The 23,369-nt window shown below is 38.3% G+C and overlaps 1 protein-coding gene across 2 annotated transcripts in view; it reads left to right on the top strand.

Annotated features, from left to right (window-relative positions):
• RAPGEF2 (Rap guanine nucleotide exchange factor 2) overlaps nt 1–23,369 on the top strand; it is a 213,292-nt gene that overhangs the window by 183,731 nt on the left and 6,192 nt on the right. The window contains exons 18-26 of one of the 2 annotated variants that reach the window (XM_083367875.1): nt 4,984–5,224; nt 5,394–5,777; nt 11,376–11,587; nt 11,710–11,833; nt 15,350–15,373; nt 16,390–16,613; nt 17,268–17,453; nt 19,676–19,828; nt 21,512–21,737. In XM_083367875.1, coding sequence (XP_083224001.1) covers nt 4,984–5,224; nt 5,394–5,777; nt 11,376–11,587; nt 11,710–11,833; nt 15,350–15,373; nt 16,390–16,613; nt 17,268–17,453; nt 19,676–19,828; nt 21,512–21,737 — 1,774 coding nt within the window. The remainder of the gene's footprint in view (nt 1–4,983; nt 5,225–5,393; nt 5,778–11,375; nt 11,588–11,709; nt 11,834–15,349; nt 15,374–16,389; nt 16,614–17,267; nt 17,454–19,675; nt 19,829–21,511; nt 21,738–23,369) is intronic. The other variant, XM_083367876.1, reaches the window with a different exon arrangement.

Genomic DNA, 23,369 nt, shown 5'->3' with positions numbered 1-23,369 from the left:
TCTTTAACAAATGGCTCTCCAACTTCTTCCTGAGGACCTCTAACAAAGGTGAACTCATCACATCCTTGGAATATTTTCCACAGGCTAGCATCCCATAGGATTGGGAAGCTTATTTTAGTATCCAGACAGAACCTACTTCCTTGTGGCTTTAAACATTGGTTCTGATTCTCTGAAGCAGTAGAGAAGTTGTGTGACAACCCTTTAGATATTTGAAGATTGCCATGATATTTTCTCCTACCCATATTTTCAGTAAACTAAATATTCTTAGCTCTTTTAACTGTTTCCATGGCATACAGAATTCAGCTAAGAGAATAGTCAAGAGAAAGAGATGACAATTGAGAAATATACATTTTCTGAAGAAGTTTATTGTTAGAAGTTAGTAAATAAAATACAAAGCAATTTTAGCTTATAAGGAGAAGTGAACTATTATCTTGTAGCATTGCTGATAATGATTATAAACTACTATATAATTCCTCAGCAAATGCTGTGTGCTTTTTTGAAAACTATTTCTTGTACTCTATATTCTGTTTATTTAATGTCAATATATATATATATATATATATATATATATATATATATATATATATATTTGCAGAACATGATCAAGTAAGCATGATCATACTCATGTTCATTAGAAAATTAATTAGTTTTACTGCTAAGAATTAAAGATTAGAGAATCTTGAGAATGGGGGCTCTGCAGCCCTCCTTAATAGTGGGTTTCTTAAGGGAAGTCTCTGAAACTTTTGAATTTATTCTTTTCAGAGAGTTTAAATGGTAGGCTAACAATCTATTTCTTTGGTGAGTCCGTAACAACATCTGCCATCTATTTTACTTGAGCCTGGAGATACTACTTGTGGATAATGGAGATTTACCATTTTTGGTCACATGATCCTTGGAGCATATCTAGAGTATATTATTAGATTACTTCACTAGGTAGCATAGAAATTACCATTTTTTAAAAAATCACAATTTTTCCATGTGGGATAATCCAATTCTTCACATCAAGTCTCAATATAATAGGTTCTGTTTCTTACACGTGACTGTTTTGGGTACATTAAAGATAAAGGTAAAGGTTCCCCCGCACATGCGTGCTAGTCGTTTCCGACTCTAGGGGCCGGTGCTCATCTCCGTTTCATAGCTGAAGAGCCAGCGCTTGTCCGAGGACGTGGTCGTGTGGCCGGCATGACTAGACACCAAAGGCGCACGGAACGCTGTTACCTTCCCACTGGAGTGGTCCCTATTTTTCTACTTGCATTTTTACGTGCTTTCGAACTGCTAGGTGGGCAGAAGCTGGGACGAGTAACAGGCGCTCACTCTGCTACGCGGCACTCGGGATTCGACACGCCAAACTGCCGACCTTCCGATCAACAAGTTCAGCGTCCTAACCCACTGAGCCACCGCGTCCCCTTGGGTACATTACACAATCTAATTTCCAAATTATTATCTGGTCACCTAGTTTCACTGAAGTTAGTCTTTCATTTATTCAGTTACCTTGGCTACATATCTTTGCAATACAAGATGGGAACTTCCTGATAAGTAAAACCAAATACGAGCTCTGTTACCTGAAGAAAATCCCTTCTTCATAACAATTAGATGAACTTCCTGATGATATTCAGGAATAATATTCCTTTAGAACATTAATCAAGTGATTGTTGAAGTCCTTGTAAACAATGCCACATTAAAGTACTATCTGAAGAAACTGCATGAAATTTCTATTGTTAATCAGGTTTGCGCTGAAAACTTTGAGATTGGTGTTCTTTTCTTTCTTGTGGCCATTTGTCTGGCAGAGAAAGACAATATAGTGGCAGATATGGATACCTAGGCATTACTGAATATTTGGAAATGAGACTTCAAACAATCAAACCTTTTCCATGAACAGAGGTTGTGTCTCTTTTAGAAATTTACTGAATAACATGATCAGAGCCTTTGACTTTTGTCAGGCACAATATGTTGGACCCTTTCAAAATGCAGCATTTGACTAAGCTCTCCTATCTTAGCATTTCCCTGAAGCATCTACCTCCAGAATCAGTTGTTGGTTAATCACCTATACATATGACTCAAACAATGATCAAGAACTAGTTACACAGTGGTAACTTTGCTTTGTAACTGATCATCCATAAATTTACACAGGCCAGCAAACCATCCTACTCAAGACTGAGACTAATAAATAGTTTGGATGCATTCTGGTCATCATCAGAATTGAAATGGTTGGAGACGTTGCTGCCTTTGTATATAACATGATATGGTGAGGCTCATATCAAAACAATGAATTTTGTTTTAAAACATTCAACCTGATTTATTGTACAGATGCAGAATGCCTTTATGTAAATTTACAGATGACCACACAAAGAACATTGTTGTTGTTAGTTGCGAAGTTGTGTCTGACCCATCACGACCCCATGGAAAACGTTCCTCCAGGCTTTCCTGTCCTCTACCATCTTCTGGAGTCCATTTAGGCTCATGCCTACTGCTTCAGTGACTCCATCCAGCCACCTCATTCTCTCCAGTCGTCCCCTTCTTCTCTTTCCCTCAACCTTTCCCAGCATTAGACTCTTCTCCAGTGAGTCCTTCCTTCTCATTAGGTGGCCAAAATATTTGAGTTTCAACTTCAGGATCTGAACTTCTAAAGAGCAGCCAGGGTTGATGTCCTCTAGGACTGACCAGTTTGATTGCCTTGCAGTCCAAGGGACTCGCAGGAGTCTTCTCCAGCACCATAGTTCAAAGGCTTCAATTCTTTGGCACTCAGCCTTTCTTATGGTCCAACTTTCACAGCCATACATTGCAACTGGGAAGACCACAGCCTTGACTTTATGCATTTTTGTTGGCAGGGTGATGTCTCTGCTTTTTAGTGTGCTGTCTAGATTTGCCATGGCTTTCCTCCCCAGGAGCAAGCGTCTTTTAATTTCTTGGCTGCAGTCCCGTCTGCGGTGATCTTGGAGCCCAGGAAAATAAAATCTGTTACTACCTCCATTTCTTCCCCATCTATTTGCCAGGAATTGAGAGGGCCGGATACCATGATCTTGGTTTTCTTAATGTTAAGTTTCAACCCAACTTTTGTACTCTCCTTCTTCACTCGCAACAAGAGGCTGTTTAGTTCCTCTTCACTTTCTGCCATTAGAGTGGTATCATCTGCACAAAGAACATAGTAACAGGTAAAATATTAATTCTCATAATTGTTCATGACTAAAGCTTATGAAAAACAAGACAATTTTGTAAGTTTGAAGTTGATTATTTCAATAAACAAGTACAAAATAGGTAGCACATGATGCTAAAACAAGTTTACTTAAAAATAGTAGATATAGTATATACCTGAGGAAGGTTTAAGAGTGAGCTTGCCAAATTTGACTTTAGTAATTTTAATATAGTTTATTAGTTCGTCTTGATGCAGTAAATAAATTTCTGATATGATTATAGATATTCCTTGATTAACAAATGACTTATTCAGCAACCATTTGAATTTATGATAGCAGTGAAAAAGTAGATTTATGATTGGTTCTTCAACTTACACTATTGCAGTGTCTCTGTGATATGGGTGCTTCACTATTTGCACACAGTTATGACAATCACAGTATCCTATAGTCAAATGATTTTGTGACACACATAGCCAGCTTCTGACACACACAGTCAATGGGGAAGTTGGCAGTAAAGTCACAACTAACTCATTTTCATGTGATATGTTTAATAACTGTGAGTGATTTGTTCAACAACTGCAGCAGAACTAATGTAAGTTAGATTTACCGTATTTTCCGGCATATAAGATGACTTTTTAACCCATGAAAATCTTCTCAAAAGTTGGGGGTCGTCTTATACGCCCAGTCGTCTTATACGCCGGAAAATACTATTCACCTCTCTGACCTTTTCTCTTTTCTGCTGGACGGCGGGATCGCTGGGTGAATGGAGGTAGGCGATGGCGACCCGTGGTTAAGCGGCCGATGGCGAATGGGTGATGGAGGGCAAACTCTCATAAGCTCCTGGGGTGGCTACTGCAGCCGCCGCCGTTGCTCTCTGTAGGACTGGCCATGCTGGCACTTCTAATGCTGGCTGTCAGGTCCCTGAAAAGAGGAGGGGCAGGTGGTCCCCAGAGGCGCGCTGCTCGACAGTAGGAAGGGAGCACCTTTGCTCCTGCCGAGGCACCGCCTGACCCGCGCTGACTGGAAGAATCGCTTGTCCGGTCACGGAGTGCAGAACAGCGGTACATGGCGCCACTCTTGCTCGCAGACCATGCAGCGGCCCTCGCCGGCCGGCCTCAGCATGGCCGCCCAAGCTCTCTAGCGTGTCTTCCGGGCCCACCTGGCCAACCGTTTCCTGGGCGGGGCTTGGCTCCAGACGCGGCGGCTGCTCCGGCTGCAAATGCTATCTCAAAGCCGGATCGTGCTTGGCTGTGCAGGCTGCCGAAAGGCGGGGACTCAGAGTTCCCGCGGTGGTTGCTGTTTGCAGAGTCTGGCCTGGAAGAGCACGTGGCTTTGCACCATTTGCATCAGACGGGGCTGAATCGGGCTTGTGTCGGACACTTGGCAACTGGCATGTAAGTATTTTCCGGCGTATAAGATGAAAAATCTTGAAAATCTTCTCAAAAGTCAGGGGTCGTCTTATACGCCCAGTCGTCTTATACGCCGGAAAATACGGTAGTCATATAATGTTTCACTTAACAATCACATCACTTTTGCCAAACAGTCATTAAGTGAGGACTACCTGTATACGACTGTTTATTGAATGGGTGGAAATATATGGCACAGATTACAGAGAGGTCTTGCTCAAATCCAGTGTATCCATTCCACATATGTCTTAGAAGTGATATCTAATATAAATAGGAAAAACAGTACTTAAAACAAGATACTGCAGGTGTTTATGCAAGAAAGATTTATCATGAAGAAAAAGGTATCAGAAGAAAAATATCCCTATTCTTATTATATTATTCCTTGCTGAGAAATAATGACATTTTATTCTATTATATATCTTAGTATATTTTACTTCTCATTACAGATTTACCAGATCAGGTTCTACGAGTTTTTAAAGCAGATCAGCAAAGTCGCTACATTATGATAAGCAAGGACACAACTGCAAAGGAAGTAGTTGTTCAAGCTATTCGTGAGTTTGCTTTAACCACCACCCCAGATGCTTATTCTTTATGCGAAGTCTCTGTCACTCCCGAGGGTGTCATTAAGCAGCGGAGACTTCCAGATCAACTTTCCAAACTTGCTGACAGAATACAACTTAGTGGAAGGTGAGACAATAGATGTTATTTTGGCTTAGAATTTGTATTCACTTACGGTATTTTGGCTTAGAATTTGTATTCACTTATTTTGGCTTAGAATTTGTATTCTCTTAAAGTCATTTGGAAGCTGTTTATTTATTTACACCTGATAGATTAATGTGTGAAAAATATTTTTCAGGTATTATCTGAAAAATAACATGGAGACAGAAACTTTATGTTCAGATGAAGATGCTCAGGAATTGCTAAGAGAGAGCCAAATTTCTCTACTGCAGCTCAGCACTATAGAGGTGGCTACCCAACTCTCAATGCGTAATTTTGAACTGTTCCGCAACATTGAACCTACAGAGTACATAGACGATTTATTTAAACTGAAATCTAAATTTAACTGTGCTAATTTAAAAAAATTTGAAGAAGTAATAAACCAAGAAACCTTTTGGGTAGCATCTGAGATTTTGCGAGAAACCAACCAGCTGAAAAGGATGAAGATAATTAAGCACTTCATTAAGATAGCACTGCACTGCAGAGAATGCAAGAACTTTAACTCAATGTTTGCAATAATAAGGTAAGCAAAGATAGATTTCTTATGTCTGTTCAGAATGGTATCAAAGGTTAACATGTTTTGTAATAAAAAGGTATTAGATAATAAGTGTGTGTGTGTGTGTGTGTGTGTGTAAAAAATAGTCCTAAAAATATGAGTCTTGGTTATATTCATGTTTAAAACTAAAGACAAGGATCACCAAGACTTAAAAATTTATTAAAACAGCTTTCGTCAGTGCCTGCTGACATTATCAGAGTATAAACTAGGATTCGGAAGCACATTCTTATAACCTCTGTGAGGCCAGTAGTTTGGCTAAAGAAGGTGTTAAAGGTCTGCACATGGGGAGAGGGCACCTGACTGGTATAAACGACGTGGCTGGTACCAGGGATGAGTGGCAGACTAGGACAGCAACAGCGGGTGTGGAAGTGTTAAATGAGCAGCAAGAGAATTGCTCACGGCAGGATGAACGCTCCCGACGGGCAGGGCAAGTGGAGAGAGGCAGAGCCCCTAAATTCAAACAGACGTCAGCGGGCTTGACAGAGACAGGACCGATGCAATTGATTGCAGGATGGTGGGAGCAAAATAGACCTGTAACACGAAAGCTCAGTTTTAATAATTTTTTTAGTCTTGGTGAGAGAGAGAGAGGGGGGGGGAGGGAGAGGGAGAGGGAGATGGAGATGGATAGAGATAGAGATATAGAGATATAGTAAATTTATATTACAAGAATATTTCATCAACCTGAATCTCGGTAGCTTTAAACAGAACAAAAGTAACGTAAAATACTTTTCTTCCCTGTTTTAAATAATCATTACAAGTTTACATTATAAATATATTTATATGCATTCTTAAGTATCCAGAAAACATGGGGGACTGAAATGAATGACCACAAATTTCTCTTTAAAGAGTCAATGTGACATAAGTTTCATACTGTATAAATCCTTTAAAAGTCACACAATGCAAGTTACATTGAAAAAGTAGTAATACTTACCATGAGGGGAAAAATCCAATTCAGTGAAGTTTTATACAGTCATTGAAAGCTTTCGAGTTTCTTAGAACTCATCATAAAGCACAATAGAGAAAATGAATGTAGCCTAGTTTTAATTTATACTTTAATCAGTTTGTATTTTTTTATTTTGTTACATAAAACATCAGCTGCCTCTCCAGATAGCACTGAGTAGTTTCTTCTTTTTTCCCCTCTTCCAAAAATAGCTATCTGTCTCAAGTACATATCAGTTCCTAGACCTATCCCAGATCATCAAAGCCTGACTCGGGACAGTGGTCAGACTTTGGATATGATTTTCTTATTGCAGCAGTGGCAGTATAATTGGGTGAGGGATCTGTCATCATCCCCTTTGTTATGGTTAGACCATGCCCTGTGGGCTGTGAGTTTTTTCAATGCTGCTCCCTCCTGCAAGTAGGCAAGACCTATTCAAATCATCTGCCCTTGGACAGGGATTCCTGCCAGCTTAGTGTCATCTGCAGATTTGATGAGTTCTCCTTCTATTCCCTCATCTAAGTCATTTATGAAGATATTGAAGAGTACTGGGCTTAAGATGGAACCTTGTGGTACCTCACTGCTTACTTTCCTCCATGTAGATGTAGTACCATTAAAGGTAAAAGGTAAAGGTTCCCCCGCACATGCGTGCTAGTCGTTTCCGACTCTAGGGTCCGGTGCTCATCTCCGTTTCAAAGCCGAAGAGCCAGCGCTTGTCCGATGACGTCTCCGTGGTCATGTGGCCGGCATGACTAGACGCCAAAGGCGCACGGAGCGCTGTTACCTTCCCACCGTAGCGGTCCCTATTTTTCTACTTGCATTTTTACGTGCTTTTGAACTGCTAGGTTGGCAGAAGCTGGGACAAGTAACAGGCGCTCACTCTGTTACGCGGCACTCGGGATTTGACCCGCCAAACTGCCGACCTTCTGATCGACAAGCTCAGCGTCCTAACCCACTGAGCCACCGCGCCCATTAAGGACTACTTATTGAGTATGTTTTGTCAACCATTTACAAATCCATCTGGTGGTGATGCTGTCTATCCCACATTTTTCTAGCTTACCAAGAAATAGGTTGTGGTCTACTTTGTTTAAAATCTTACTGAAGTCTAAGTATACTATGTCCACAGCATTTCCCTGGTCTGCTAATTTAGTCACTTTGTCACACAATAGCTTTTAGTTATAACTTTATTTGTTTCTAGATGTTTGCAAATTTGTGTTTTGATTATCTTTTCAGTATCTTCCCAAGTATTGATGTTACGTTGGTTCATCTGTAATTTCTTGGAATAGTTTTTTTTTTCTTTCCTTTTTTGAAGATGGCAACCATATCAGCTCTTTTCTAATCGTCCGGTAGTTCCCTGGTGTTCCAAGATTTTTGAAAGATATAGAACAATCTTTCTGATAATATCTGCCAGCTCCTTTAGAACTCTGGGGTGTAATCCTTCAGGTCCCAGTGATTATATTCATCAAGATCAGACAGTATATAGGCATTTTGAGTCCTTTATGGGTCGGGTATATTTCTTATATCATCTTCTTTGTAACCGAGATTTCCAACCTTCCCATCACTCTACTACATTACTTTTTTCTTTTTTCTTTCTTCCTCTTTACTCCCTACCTCCTTATAAGATTGGTTATCTCGTGGCTTTTATTTGGAATTAGGTTCTAAAAGTTGTGCAGATTGTCCCTCCTCCCCCTTCAGCTTTACTTTAAAGCCCTTTTGATAAGAGAAGCCAGTAGTTTTCTTTATATATTCTTTCCAGTTCTTGTGAAGCGTAGTCCATCCCTTGCCAGTAGCCCTTTATGTGGGTAATGCAGATGGTGGTCCCGGAAGCTGAAGTTCTGTTGATGACACCAGTTTCTATGCCAGTGGTTTGTTTCTAAAATCCTTTGATCCTTCATTGGATATTGGCTTTTTTTTTGGAAGTATAGATGAAATTACCACTTGTGCTCCTAATTCTTTAACTTTGTTCCCTAGCTGTTCATAATCTCTTGTTATTGTTATCGGATTCATTGTTGTATCCTTGCTCTTGTTGCTCTCCTAACAGCTTTCAATATCATCGACTGTGATATCCTTTTGGGGCAACTGCAGGGTTTGGGGCTGGGTGGTACAGTATTCCACTGGGTCACCTCCTTTCTCCTGGGCCAGCCTAATCGGCATTGATAGAAGATGAGATTTCCAGCCTATGGCCACTCCTTTCTGTGGTGCCACAAGACTCGTCACTCTCTCCACAGCACTCTCTCCACTCCTTTTTAACATCTACATGAAACAGCTGGGTAAGAACATCCAACATCCTGGGTGGAGATATCATCAGTATGCTGGTGATACACCGCTTTACATCTTCATCCCAGTGATCCAAGTGGTGCTGGGGCTTCTCTTTCTCAGTGCCTGGAGGCTTTAGAAGTCTGGATAGGGGACAACAGGTTTCAGCTGAACCCTGGCAAGATAGGTTCAAGGGACCTTAAAATCCAGTTGTTTATCATCTTTAGTTCTGGATGGGCTTGCACTACCCCAGACAGTTCTGGTGCACAGTCTGTGGATTCTCCTGGACTCACATCTGCTGCTCTAAGAGGAGGTGGCAGTTTAGCTAGGAGAGGCTTTGCACAGCTTCATCTTATGCACCACTTGCAACGTTATCTAGATTGTGAGGCCCTGTGCACAGTCACTCATGTCCTAGTCATCTCTTGGTTGGATTTTACAGCAATCTGCTCTACAAAGGGCTATCCTGGAAGAGAGTTCAAAGACTACGGCTACTGCAGAGTGAAGTGACATGCACATTTCTGGGGGGCTCTAGGGAGGCACACACAACACCATTATTGTGCAAGCTGCATTGGTTATCAGTTTGCTTTCAGGTCCAGTATATGTAGAGCTATTTCACCCCAATAGGACTAACCACTTGTGCCAGCAGCAAAAGCCCTTCTGGCTTTCTGGAAGGGTATTAAAACTTCATTGGCTTGAGGCCCGAGAAAGCCATTCACCATTGGAGGTGGTTGACAGAATAAAAAGACTTCATCCCTGTGCCCCCTGTATCCTTGATTCTGTTTCATTGCATAGTTTTTTTAAAAAAAATTTAATGTGCAATTTTAAATTTTAATTGTTTTTCTATTTATCTTTTTACGATATGGGGACGTGGCTGGCAAAATAAATAAATAATCAATCAATCAATCAATCGGTATTACTTTATGTCAACCAGAACTCCCATATTTCTTTTTAAATTCCTTGTTCATAATTCTGGTTTCATAATGATATTAGACTGTAATATCTTTTGCACTGTTGTATGAAGTTGTACCTTTGTTTTTGCTTTTTCCCAATACATGTTAATAAGTCCACTCTTCCTTTTCACATTTCCAGTCCTTATTTGATATTCCTTTATAAATTTTAGACAATTTAGCCAATGTCATATATCATCAGTACATTATTTTATAAAAATAATGTCTTAAATTGTAGCACAATATATATTTAACACTAGCTCTCCACAGTAAATTCTTCTATGTTTTCTGGAGTTTTTTACGGTTTAAAATCTTAAGTGTCAAAGTTTGAACATGGTACAGTGAATTATATACCGAGATGTCTTTTTTGTCTTTCTTGTCCCTTATTATTATAGTTAAATATAAAAATATGCATTTTTGATTATTATTGAAAGATGTTAGGATACTTAATTCAGGCATTTTTGTTTGAGTAAGATCATTCTAGACTTACAGTCATTCACTGAATAACCAAAGTTACAATGCAACCGAAAAAAGTCCTTATATCTGGTCCTCACACTTACGACCCTTGCAGGGTCCCTGCAGCCACATTATAAATATTTAGGTGCTTAACAACCAGCATGGTAGTTATGGTGGTTGCAGCATCTTGGCATCACATGATGGCCATTTGCAACCTTCCTAGGCTGACTTCTGACAAAGTCAGTGGGGGAAGACAGATTCGCTTAATGAGTGTTCATTTATTTAACTGCCATGGTGATTTGCTTAACTACATGACAAAAATAATAAAATAGGGCATGACTCACTCAGTAACCACATTGCTTAGCAATAGTCATTCTGGTGCCAGTTGTGGCTGTAAGTCGAGGTCTACCTATATTTTAGCCAAATTACTGTCTATGAAAATGAAGGCTGAATGTCAAATGTCACAGCAGAGATTCAAGCCCAGAGAAGTTTTTTTTTATAATAAACGCCACCATTATAGTCAAATAGACGTAGCCAGTGTCTCTTCTAAACCTCTGGTAATAACATGCTTCTTTTAAAATATATTAAAGGGATGACTCATAGCATTTTATAGCTGCAGTTTCTGAATAGATTTCACTGTGCTACCCCTTATAGTTCTTTCCTTCTGTTTGCTGATGATCATTGTCATATCTTTGTACTGTGTTACTTTGTATTATAGCAGTGTTATAAAATACCTGGGAGAACTTTTAGAAAAAGAGAAATATTGTATTATCTTTTTATTGTCCTTCAATTCACAATACTGTTTGAAGGTTTCTGCTTTTAATTTAAGATTAAGTTCTTGAAAGGCTTTATTCACTATGATTTTCAGCCATTTGTTATGTTAACTGGATTAATTTAATTCTTGCTTTACAAACTGAATATGAGTGGTGCACATGCAAATTTCAAAAACCTTTTAAAAATATTGTTTAGTGGTCTGAATTTAGCTCCGGTTGCAAGATTACGAACCACATGGGAAAAACTTCCAAGCAAATATGAGAAATTGTTTCAAGATCTTCAGGACTTATTTGATCCATCTAGAAACATGGCAAAATACCGCAATGTCTTGAATAGTCAAAATCTACAACCCCCCGTTATTCCATTGTTCCCTGTAATAAAAAAGGATCTTACTTTTCTTCATGAAGGTAAGTTAAAATTATATCGGGTACTTAACATGTGTTCAGCAGTCTGCTGAAATGTGTCAATTGTTTTTGCAACAAATGGAAAAAAAGAATAGTTCTTTGCCATTAATTATTTTGTAATATAGGAAATGATTCCAAAGTGGAAGGTTTGGTCAATTTTGAAAAACTAAGAATGATTGCAAAAGAGATCCGCCACGTGGGCCGAATGGCTTCCGTCAATATGGATCCTGCTTTAATGTTCAGGACTCGGTGAGTATTCTGACCAACAGGAATTCAGTTAAAATATGTAATAAACAGTTTACTATATAATATGAGGCAGGCATACTGTACTGTAAGCATGCTAATTAATTAGTATGTTAACTTACTTAACTAGAATTGGAAGTGACATCAAGAATTGGAAAAGCTATCATATTATTTCTTAGATAACTGCATTTTTTACACAATCATGCATTCTTGTATTAATCAATCTAAAATAAGCAATGGTCCTTTTAGCATTTTTAAGTAATGTACTTGCCCTTTTCAGGTTCACATCAGACTCCTTAATCCAACATGATTAGTAAGCAGTGTACATAATAGTTCAACCCTCACTATTTAGAAATTAGTATTCAGGTTTTGCCTTTCCGCTGATTTTTTTCCTGTGGTTCTCTCATTATGACAACTTCAACATAAGAGTGTTATATTACTATGACACATTTTGTAACAATTTGGATGAAATTCTACATATGTTTATTCAGGAAAATTAGATGATTCTATTGACACAATTAATTCAGTGCAAACCATCTTAAGAAGTTATAATCTATATAGTTGATGTATTCCATGACAAATCCTTTATTCACTCTGACCCACTTTATTCATTATCAGTGGGTCAGATGTAGGCGCAATTCAGAAATAGTATTATAGTGGGGAAAGGAGTGGGATAAAGTACCTGAGCAATTTACACAAAAGAGAGAAGAAAGAAGAGAAAAAAAATAAAATTTCCTCCTGATTATTAAGAAAGCATCATCAATTGTGCTTCAGATTTAGTTTATTATAATCATACTTTATGATTATGTAAGAAGAGGGCAAAGAAAGAGAAGAAAAGAAAAATAAAACAATCCAAGGACCTTGTGCTATAAGATGGAATTTGCTGTTGACTAGTTTTAACTATATCCAGCTTGAGTTTTTTTATAATTCTGAACTACAGTATATCCATGTCTGAGTTTTAAAGTAATTTAAGAAAAGAATACTCATCATTGATATACACAAAGATGACTGTCTATACAGGTTCAATTTTTTGTGTGTTCTAAGCAAGAAAAGAGAGCAGACAATGTAACATTCTTGATTAAAGACAATAAAAGTGTCAAATAGCAGTGTACAATTAGTTACTATCTTATCTTTTTATCAAGCAAGATGAGCAGGGGAATAAATAGTGTCATACAACATAAATCTCTTTCACTTGATTTCATAAAAGTCTTTCAAATTGTTATATCTTGCCCAGAAAGGTAAGGAAATTTATTTATTTATTTAATTGATTTTATATACCGCCCTATTCCCGAAGGACTCAGGGCGCTTTACAGGGCGAATTAAAACAATACAAATAAATACAATTAAAACAGAATTAAATTAAGACTAGCCCACAATTAAAACAAATTAAAATTTAAAATTTAAAGTTAAATTAAAACCCCCTCAGTCCAGGTCAGAAAGATCAAATAACCAAGTTTTCATGTCCCGGCGAAAAGAGCGAAGGTCCGGGGCAGTCCAAAGTTCTAATGGCAGTTCATTCCATAGGGCAGGCGCGCCCACAGAGAATGCCCTCCCCCTAGGAATCACCTGCCAGCATTCTCTAACCGTCAGAACCCTAAGGAGGTCCTCCCTGTGGGAGCACACAGGACAATGGGAGGCTGATGCTGGCAGCAGGTGCTCCCTGAGATAATCTGGACCCATGCCATTTAGGGCTTTATAGGTCATCACCAGCACCTTGAATCTCACCCGGAGGGGAACTGGAAGCCAATGCAGCTCGCGGAGAAGAGGTGTTACATGAGAGTATCGGGAAACTCCCATTATGACTCGCGTGGCTGCATTCTGCACCAGCTGAAGCCTCCGAGTGGTCCTCAAGGGAAGCCCCATGTAGAGAGTGTTGCAGTAGTCTAACCAGGAGGTCACGAGCACAAGAGTGACTGTGCGTAGGTCATCTCGGTCCAAATAGGGTCGCAACTGGCGCACCAGGCGAACCTGGGCAAAAACCCCCCTGGTCACGGCTCCTATATGATCTTCCAAACTGAGCCGTGAATCCAGGAGGATGCCCAAGTTACGAGCTCTATCAACGGGGGTAAAACCTCACCCCCCATCGTTAACGATGGACAAAAATGGTTCACCCGAGATGCCGGTATGCACAGCCACTCAGTTTTGGCAGGATTGAGTCAAAGCCTGTTTCTCCCCATCCAAACCTGAACTGCCTCCAGGCAACGGGACATCACGACGAGGGCATCACTGGGTTGGTTCGGAGTGGAAAGAAAAAGCTGGGTATAATCAGCATACTGATGATACCCCACCCCGAAACCATGAATGATCTCACCCAGCGGCTTCATATAGATGTTGAACAGGAGGGGAGAGAGGACCGACCCCTGAGGAACTCCACAAACGAGAGGCCTTGGGGCGGATCTCTGCCCTTCCGTCAACACCGACTGCGAACGGCCCAGGAGGTAGGAGAACCACTGTAGAACAGTGCCCCCCACTCCCAGTCCCCTGAGACATCGTAGTAAGATACCATGGTCGATGGTATCAAAAGCCGCTGAGAGGTCTAATAGGACTAGGGACAGAGGAACAACCCCTGTCCCGAGCCCGCCAGAGATCATTCACCAGCGCGACCAATGTCGTCTCTGTGCTGTACCTGGCCCTGAAGCCCGATTGGTACGGGTCAAGATAATCGGTTTCCTCCAGAAACAGAGGGAGCTGATGCGCTACCACACTCTCAACAACCTTCGCCAAAAACCGAAGGTTGGAGACCGGACGATAGTTATTCAAAATCGCTGGATCCAGGACAGGCTTCTTGAGAAGGGGTCTCACCACCGCCTCCTTCAAAGCAGCGGGGAAAACACCCTCCCTCAAAGAAGCAGATATTACTGCCTGGAACCAGCCTCGTGTCTCCTCCCGAGCTGAATAAACCAGCCAGGAGGGGCACGGGTCCAATAAACAGGTGGTAGAGCTCAGCCTCCTCATAATCCTGTCCACCTCATTGGGGGTCACAGGATCGAACTCAGTCCAGATAACACTCTCAAGACCGCTCGCTTTTTCCACGTCAGACTCTACCCAGTCAGAGTCCAAACCGGCCCGAATCTGAGTGATTTTGTCCGTCAGATGATGACTAAACTCCTCGGCCCGCCCCTGTAAGGGCTCCTCCCTCGCCTCCTGATTAAGGAGGGAGCGAGTCACCCTAAACAGGGCGGCCGGGCGATTATCTGTGAACTACTGTTAAAATAGGAATCCCAAAATTTATTTTTCAGTGAAAAACTATCCCAACATTTTGAATCAGGTTTTATTGCTTTGTTGTATGGCAATTGGTGTTCCTTCTGTAGGGAGGTTCAAAGCACATTCAGAACCAACATGGCCCTATTGGCCTCAAAGATATGTAATTATTAATTGTTTTGAAAAAGTGCCTGAGAGAAGGCTATTCTGAGATGTCTGTTACAGCTTGTCCTGAAGTCTGACTCTTTTCTTCTGAGCTTATAATCTTTCTCTGTCTCTTCCTTAAATCCATGCTTCAATATTCATGGCTCTCACTTGCAGGAAGAAGAAATGGAGGAGTCTGGGGTAAGTGGCTGGAGAGAACAATACAGGCAGCCATTCCTTTCTTGAACATCTGCATTGTACTTTTCTTGCTTCTCTTAATTTTCTGATGCCTTAGCACTTTTTCCTTTTTGATAACACTTTTTTACTTACATCAAATTTAATCCTAGTGCTTCTTTTGCTTGAGGTCATAAATATAAGAGCTGTGAAATTTTACAAGTCATGAGACACTTTGGCTGGATTTAGCAGTCTCATTTAATGGGATTTATGTTCCAAAATTGGGTTGTGTAATGGTGTTTCAGGTATATCAGAAATAAATTTAGATGTGTCTCATTATATATATAATTATATTTTAAATGAAGTGCTTTTTACAGCTCAACTAACTAAATTATCTTTCTACAAATCGGTCTTCATTCAAACCAAACTTCATTTTTGTTGTTAACGACTTAGATGTAACTCCAATAGAGAAAAACATCCAAACCTGCATGTTGTTTCCTTATTAACTAATAAGAGTCTTTATTATATAACAAGAAGTTCATTTCAACTGGGGAAAACAAAAGAGGAGAGAGATTTGTTACAGTATTTGCAACAAATTAGATGTTTTAATAAATATACTTCCAAATACACATCTTTTTAAAAAAAGTATCTGACATTAAGCTTCAGTGAAATTTCATCCCTGTTTACTCACTAAGAACATTTTTATGCATGAGTCCATTTTATTTACTTGTACGGTTTTTGAAATAAACTATTGTGAAGAGTTAGTATGGATCATTTTTCCAATGAATAGAATTTCATTTTTTATTTTGGGCAGAGTAGGTATTATGATGTATTTTAATGAAAATATGCACAGACTTATATAACTAAAATGTGATTTTAAAATCCTTGATTTTTATCCTTTATTTTAGTTGTATGACTTACCTGAATGAGGCATGAGAGCTTTGACCATAGACTGACTTCATGCAGATCTTTGCATGTTTATAGTTCTTTAAAGGATTTAGGAAGGAGCACAGTTTCGGACTTATCGTCTTCCTTTATCCTAGGTCTCTTAGCCAAGGCAGTACAAACACAGCAGTACTTGATGTTGCACAAACAGGTGGACACAAAAAACGGGTGCGTCGCAGCTCATTTCTTAATGCCAAAAAGCTATATGAAGATGCCCAGATGGCTCGAAAAGTCAAACAGTATCTCTCTAATCTAGACTTGGAAATGGATGAAGAAAGTCTCCAGGCACTGTCTTTGCAGTGTGAACCAGCCAGCAATACATGTAAGTGTTGTTTTTTGTTCTCTTACTATCACAAATGACAGGGATGAAGTAAGTTTAAAATGAAAAGTACAGTATCCTGAATCATGTTCCTCTGTACCCTAATAGCTATTAGGGTATATATGAACTGCACCTAAGTCAACTTATACTAATAGTAGTTTTATTTTGGCATTAAGTTCAGGCATTTGGGTTTTATTGATTAAAATAATTTGTTTGTTTATAATTTTGTTAATTTCTTAATTGAATCTAATCTTTACTAGGGTATATGAGTTTACGAGAGGTTAATAAATAAATGAAAATTTAAATATTTTTTTGCAACGTAAGTAAAAAAAAGTCTTTATGATTAGGCTGTTTGCATTAGCAAACTGGTTACTATATACCAATGCAGATTGGACTTATACTTCCTTATACCTTTGTTTCTAATATCTCATGTTTTCAAGCCTTAAACTATGTAAATAGTTTTATTACTCTGTATTATGATGTCATATTTTTTTTAATGATGCTGCCTTTCAGTTGAATCAGAAATATTTTAGAATTGAGGACAGATTATATTTTATTTTTCTAAACTATTTGTCATTAAACTCAATTCAAAATTGAAAGATTCTAACAGAATCAGTTATCATCTTAATCTATGTCATGCTATGTTTTTTGCTTAAGTACCCAAAACTCCAGGGGACAAACGGTCCGGAAAGCCTGAAACATCTCCTGTCACACATCGGTCAGGGATGCAGCAGAAGACTCAGCAGCAACAGCAGCCCAAAGCAAACCAGGTTTTACAGGTTCCTGCTGTATCACTTTATCCTTCTCGTAAGAAAGTACCAGTGAAAGATCTCCCACCGTTTGGTAAGTCCTACAAAGAATTTTGTTTTGGGGGAAAACAAATTTTCACAAAGAAATTCAATAATTTTGCAAATAATATTTATATTATCTATATTATATTTATATGTAATTTGTATTAAGATTTTTGATAATAATAGTAAAATCTAATACAAGCTAAACGTAAAGAAAAGAGCACAGAGAGGAGGAAAAAGAATGAGGAAAAAAGAGAAGAAAAATAAGAATAAGACCATAGTAAAGAAAAAGAAAAGTATATAAAGAAGTGATTTCAAACCTTCATCACAGGTACAAACATATTTAGTAAGTTTTCACTTTTAAAGTTACAAATATTTTTGCTTCTTTCCATCTGTCATCTCTTATCTATAAGAGATTCATATCCATAAATAGCAGCAGCTTTTCAGTCCTCATGTAAGCAAAAAGTCCATAAAGGGTAACCAGAATTAACAACATATCTTATATTCAGCTTTATATTCCTTCCATTTAATTCTAGCATCTTAATCTTTATTTCATTCAAATATTGTTATAGCATTTTATTTTTCTTTATTTCTTCTTTGTCCCATCACATAAAGTTCTTCAAAGTTTTAACAAGTCTCTTTTCTTTAATCCAGTAGGAAAATACTTTCCAGGTCACTTTCTTGGTTTGTCATTTGTATTTCCCTTTTTAAACAATGAAATGTATTTTCCCAAATTAGTCTCTTGGACTCTCAGTTTTAAATCTACTTTCAGTACTATATCTTGTCAGACAAAGTTTGTTCTGCATCTCACTTTTCTTCAATAACATCTTTTGGACATAGTCTGTCCATAAAAGTAGACATCATTACTAACATTGTTGATATTATGACTACTGTTTTCTGATTCCATTCTTCAAAAGTTTTTTTTAGCACTTTTATGGTTACCTAAAATCTTTAATCTCCTCAAGGGCCCAGTTTTTGAAATCATAATATTCTTTATGCATGTTGTAACAGCCAAAACAGGAACTAATTCCCACAAGAAGCTGTTTATATTTTATAATTAATTCCAAAATTTTATTGTAAATGTTTCACTATTCTAATTTTATCTGGACCCTTAGTCTTTTTATAATTTTCTAGGATCAAATTTTTATTTAGCTTTTTGGTATGTCTTTCATATTTTTTAAGTTTGTGACTAAAACCTAATTTTTTTTTGTTCATGATTAAAAGCAGACTCGCACAGCATTTTTAAACTTGCCACTCCCAAGGTCTCTAATAGTAGTTGATGAGCAATTTCCAAAAGTAATTGGAACACAAGGTCTTAATGTCTTTTAAGCCTCCACTGTGGTTGGGAGCAATATGATTAATTACATCATCTTCTGGTGCTCAAGCCCGTGGAAAAAGGCAGTCCTGCAGTCTCTTCTCTTCATGAAGAGCAACCATCCAGAGCATATGTGGATGACATCTTATCCTTTCTTTACCTGGAGAGTGATTTGGTTATTATTTGCTCCACTGTTGGAGCATTTGCAACTTCTGGAGGCAAGTTGTTCCACTGATTAATTGTTCTAACTGTCAGGAAATTTTTTCTTAGTTCTAGGTTGCTTCTCTTCTTGATTAGTTTCTGTCCATTGCTCCTTGTCTTGCCCTCAAGTGCTTTGGAGAATAGCTTGACACTCTCTTCTTTGTGGCAACCCCTGAGATATTGGAACACTGCTATCATATCACCCCTAGTCCTTCTCTTCGTTAAACTAGACATACCCAATTCCAGCAGCCGTTCCTTATATGTTTTAGCCTCCAGTCCCCTGATCATCTTTGTTGCTCTTCTCTGTACCCTTTCTAGAGTCTCAACATCTTTTTTACATCGTGCTGACCAAAACTGGATGCAGTATTCCAAATGTGGCCTTACCAAGCCATTATAAAGTGGTATTAACATTTCACGTGATCTTGATTCTATCTCTCTGTTAATGCAGCTTAGAACTTTGTTGGCTTTTTTGGCAGCTGCCATTTCTTCTGAAACATAATAATTTATGAACTGACATGAGTTGACATTAGCAAGAGTGTCATACACTTTGAGATTTGGGAATCATTTTTCTGCCTCTGTGTAATTTCACGGCAGGGGTGGTAAAGATAAATGTAAATGGGTAATGAGCTATATGAAGAAATGGGGAGTTAAAATGTAATTAATGTTACATTTGAAAGGCCCATGAGGTGCCTTAATATGGACATACTGAGGAAATTGTATATGTATATCTGAAGATTGTTTTCCTTTTTCCCTGTAAGGCATAAACTCCCCGCAAGCTTTAAAGAAAATTCTTTCACTCTCTGAAGAAGGAAGTTTGGACCGCCATAAGAAGCAAGCAGAAGATACAATTTCAAATGCTTCTTCACAATTATCGTCTCCTCCCACTTCACCCCAGAGCTCTCCAAGAAAATGTATATTAGTGCTGTCAAAGATTTTAAAATTCTTACATGCTCTCTTCTCTAATCATAGTTACCTATAGTAACAGTTAACAATAACATTAGTTGCCAAAAATATAATATGTTGCCAAAAATCCAGTAACCCATGTTTTATAGTGAAGAGTCATTTGCTTTCATTATAAATTATATGCTATGAAATCCCTTAAGGGAATAATTTTTTTCTGTGCTCTTAAATTTATACTAAAATATATGCAAAAATATGTATAAATTTATAGGCAATATTGAATACTACTTTGTCTTTAAAAAACCCCCACTGCCAACGGCTTTATGCACTCCCTTTACATTCAGTTGACCGAAAAATTTTAGAAAAAAAATGCTGATTCATCTGAACAGACTTAGAGGAGTTTAATTAACTCAGCCACAGCCATTTTTTTTAAATCCCATTTATATCCCGCCCTTCTCCGAAGACTCAGGGCTGCTTACAATTTAAGCACAAACCAATGTGCTTAGCAATAGCCTTCATTCTATGTATATGCCTGCTTATTAGGGCTTTCGCGCCCCCCCCCCAAGCGGCATTATTACAAAGTCAGCTTATTGCCCCCAACAATCTGTGTCCTCATTTTATCTACCTCGGAAGGATGGAAGGCTGAGTCAACCTTGAGCCTGGTGGGATGCGAACCTGCACTAATTGCAGGCAGCTGGTGTTACTTAAGGAGGCATTAGCCCACTGCTCCACCAAGGCTCTTTTTTATAGTCATTTCATAATCACAAATTCTATAACTTTATTTCTGGAGTTTTTTTCCAGAAGAGTCAGATTTCTTGACTTATATGAGGCTGGGTAGCTAAGACTGGGTAAATAGGTTTCTCTGTCGTGACCCATATGTTGCAGAGAAGCCTTTTCTTGGAAATTTGATAATCCCAGACACCAGAGGGCTTCTGAAAGCAACAATACAAAGCATTTACAAAGCACTTTTTAAAGCTTCATTATGAAATAATGAATCTTTTAAATATTTTTTCTTTATTTCTTGCTTTCAGCTGAATGGTAGTTATTTTTAATTATCATTTCTTACTGTACCATTGACATTTATTTATTTGTTTGTTTATGCCTACATGCATGCTGTGGATGAGTTATGTTTCTTTTTGTGTGCTTCCAAGAATCTTGTAATTGCAGAAGTATGGAAATTTAATAAGTTGTAGGATTGCCTTCATTTTCAGGCATAGCATCTCTATATGTGGAGATAATTTCTCTCAAAAAAACGTATCAGTAAATTCAAGGAAAGTGAATTACTGCTGCAATTGTAATTTTGCATTTTTAAGGATAGCCAGATATGTTTATTGTGTCAGAACTGAATGAAAAGTGCAAGTATACAGTAGCAAGTATACATTATGAAGGAATCATGCCTGCCAAAGGTTATATGACTATATTCATCAGGACTTAAAAATTCACCAGGACTGAAATAAAGAACAGATTGTGCAAAGTGGGGTTTCAAACTGATAAAAAAGATATATTTTTCAAAAGAACAGATTGCATATTATATTTCCTCCTTTTCAAATTCAGCATCTTGGAAATATATTATCAATATTCCATTGTACTTTATTTGTTTTTGGAATAAGACATTTGAATTTGTTCTGTTTGTTTGTAGTTTTTATATAAATTGTGGAAAGTTTTATTAAGTAATTAAACTATTCTTCCTGCAGGTTACATGCTGGCTCCTAGTGGCACAGTGGATAACTTTTCTGACTCTGGTCACAGTGAAATTTCTTCCCGATCTAGCATTGTCAGCAATTCTTCGTTTGACTCCATGCCAGGGTCTCTACAAGATGAAAGAAGACAGAGGCACTCAGTCAGTATTGTCGAGACTAATCTTGGAGTGGGCAGAATAGAAAGAAGAGCGACGGTTGAACCAGATCAGTACAGTTTAGGGTATGATGTTCATGTTTTATATTTATTTAAGACTTCTATGTGATGTTTTTAAGGGACGCGGTGGCTCAGTGGGTTAGGATGCTGAGCTTGTCGATCAGAAGGTTGGCAGTTTGGCGGGTTGAATCCTGAGTGCTGTGTAACAGAGTGAGCGCCTGTTACTCGTCCCAGCTTCTGCCAACCTAGCAGTTCGAAAGCACGTAAAAATGCAAGTAGAAAAATAGGGACCACTACGGTGGGAAGGTAACAGCGTTCCGTGCGCCTTTGGCATCTAGTCATGCCAGCCACATGACCACGGAGATGTCCTCGGACAAGCGCTGGCTCTTCGGCTTTGAAATGGAGATGAGCACCGGCCCCTAGATTCGGAAACGACTAGCACGCATGTTCGGGGGAACCTTTACCTTTTTACCTTTATGTGATGTTTATTTATTTACTCTGCTCTTTGAATCATGTTTTGAATACATATGTTGCTATAAACTTCAACAATTTTGCCTCTTGATGACTTAGAAACTATAAAAAATATAAGACTAAACCTGTAGGAGCTATAAGATTAAATCTATAAGATCTGTAATACAGATCAATTGTCAGGTATGAACAACCAGACCCATACATGTGGAGTACAAACTTGTTACTTTATTGTTCATAGGAATCAGTTTTTGCCTAGAAAAGATTAGATAAGACTCATAGGTATGGGGGTTTGTCAGACCTTGCTCTCTTGTGTTTACTTACCAAGTCCAGACTAATTCCACCCTTGAGTCCTCCTCTCTGCTGGACATTTAGATTCAATATCTAAAAGATTTTTCAAAACAGATCAGCACATAAATACAGCAAGGTCATTTGGGCAATGTCTCATCCTGGGGTCATAAAAACTAAAAAGTGTGTGTGTGTGTGTGTGTGTGTGTACCAATGCATCTATCTGTCTATCACCATACTACATATGTTTCTATGATCTGTTCTGTTGCTAGATTTGAATATATTCTTGTTTATTTCATTTTTATTGTTATTCTCTGAAAGGAAAAAAAAAAGTAGAAAAATACATGTTGAAAACCCAACCTTGTCTTATTTGAAATAGCACTGATTGTGATAGATTTAGCTGCACATATTTGGACATTACATCACAGATAGTCTTCAACTTTTGACCACAATTGAGCCCAATGTTTCCCTTGCTAATCAAGGCAATTTTCAGTGAATTTAGCCCCATTTTATGACCCATTTTTGCCAAGGTGGTTAAGCAAATCAGTTCAATTGTTAAGTGAATCATGCAGTCATTAAGCAAATCTGGCTTCCCCCATTGACTTTGCTTGTTGGAAACCATCCGGCAAAGTTACAAATAGTAATCACAAAACCCTAGGACAGTGTAACTGTCATAAATACATCCCAGTTGCCAAGTGTCCAAATTTTGATCATATGTCCATGGGAATGCTGCAGTGATTGTAAGGGTGAAAAACTATCATAAAAGTTAACTTTTTCAGTACTTATAACTCTGAATGGTCGCTAAATGAATAGTAGTAAGAAGGCTACCTGTATCTGTAATGATTAAAGTGCTTTGTATAATTACAGAATATAAGTATGGGAGGAATAACTTTTTAATGTATTCAGGAGAATTAAAAGTATAAAATTTGTTTTCTACTATTG

The sequence above is a fragment of the Vipera ursinii genome (genome assembly GCF_947247035.1).
Source record: "Vipera ursinii genome assembly, chromosome: 7".
NCBI lineage: Eukaryota > Metazoa > Chordata > Lepidosauria > Squamata > Viperidae > Vipera > Vipera ursinii.
This window is presented reverse-complemented; position numbering and strand designations above follow the sequence as displayed.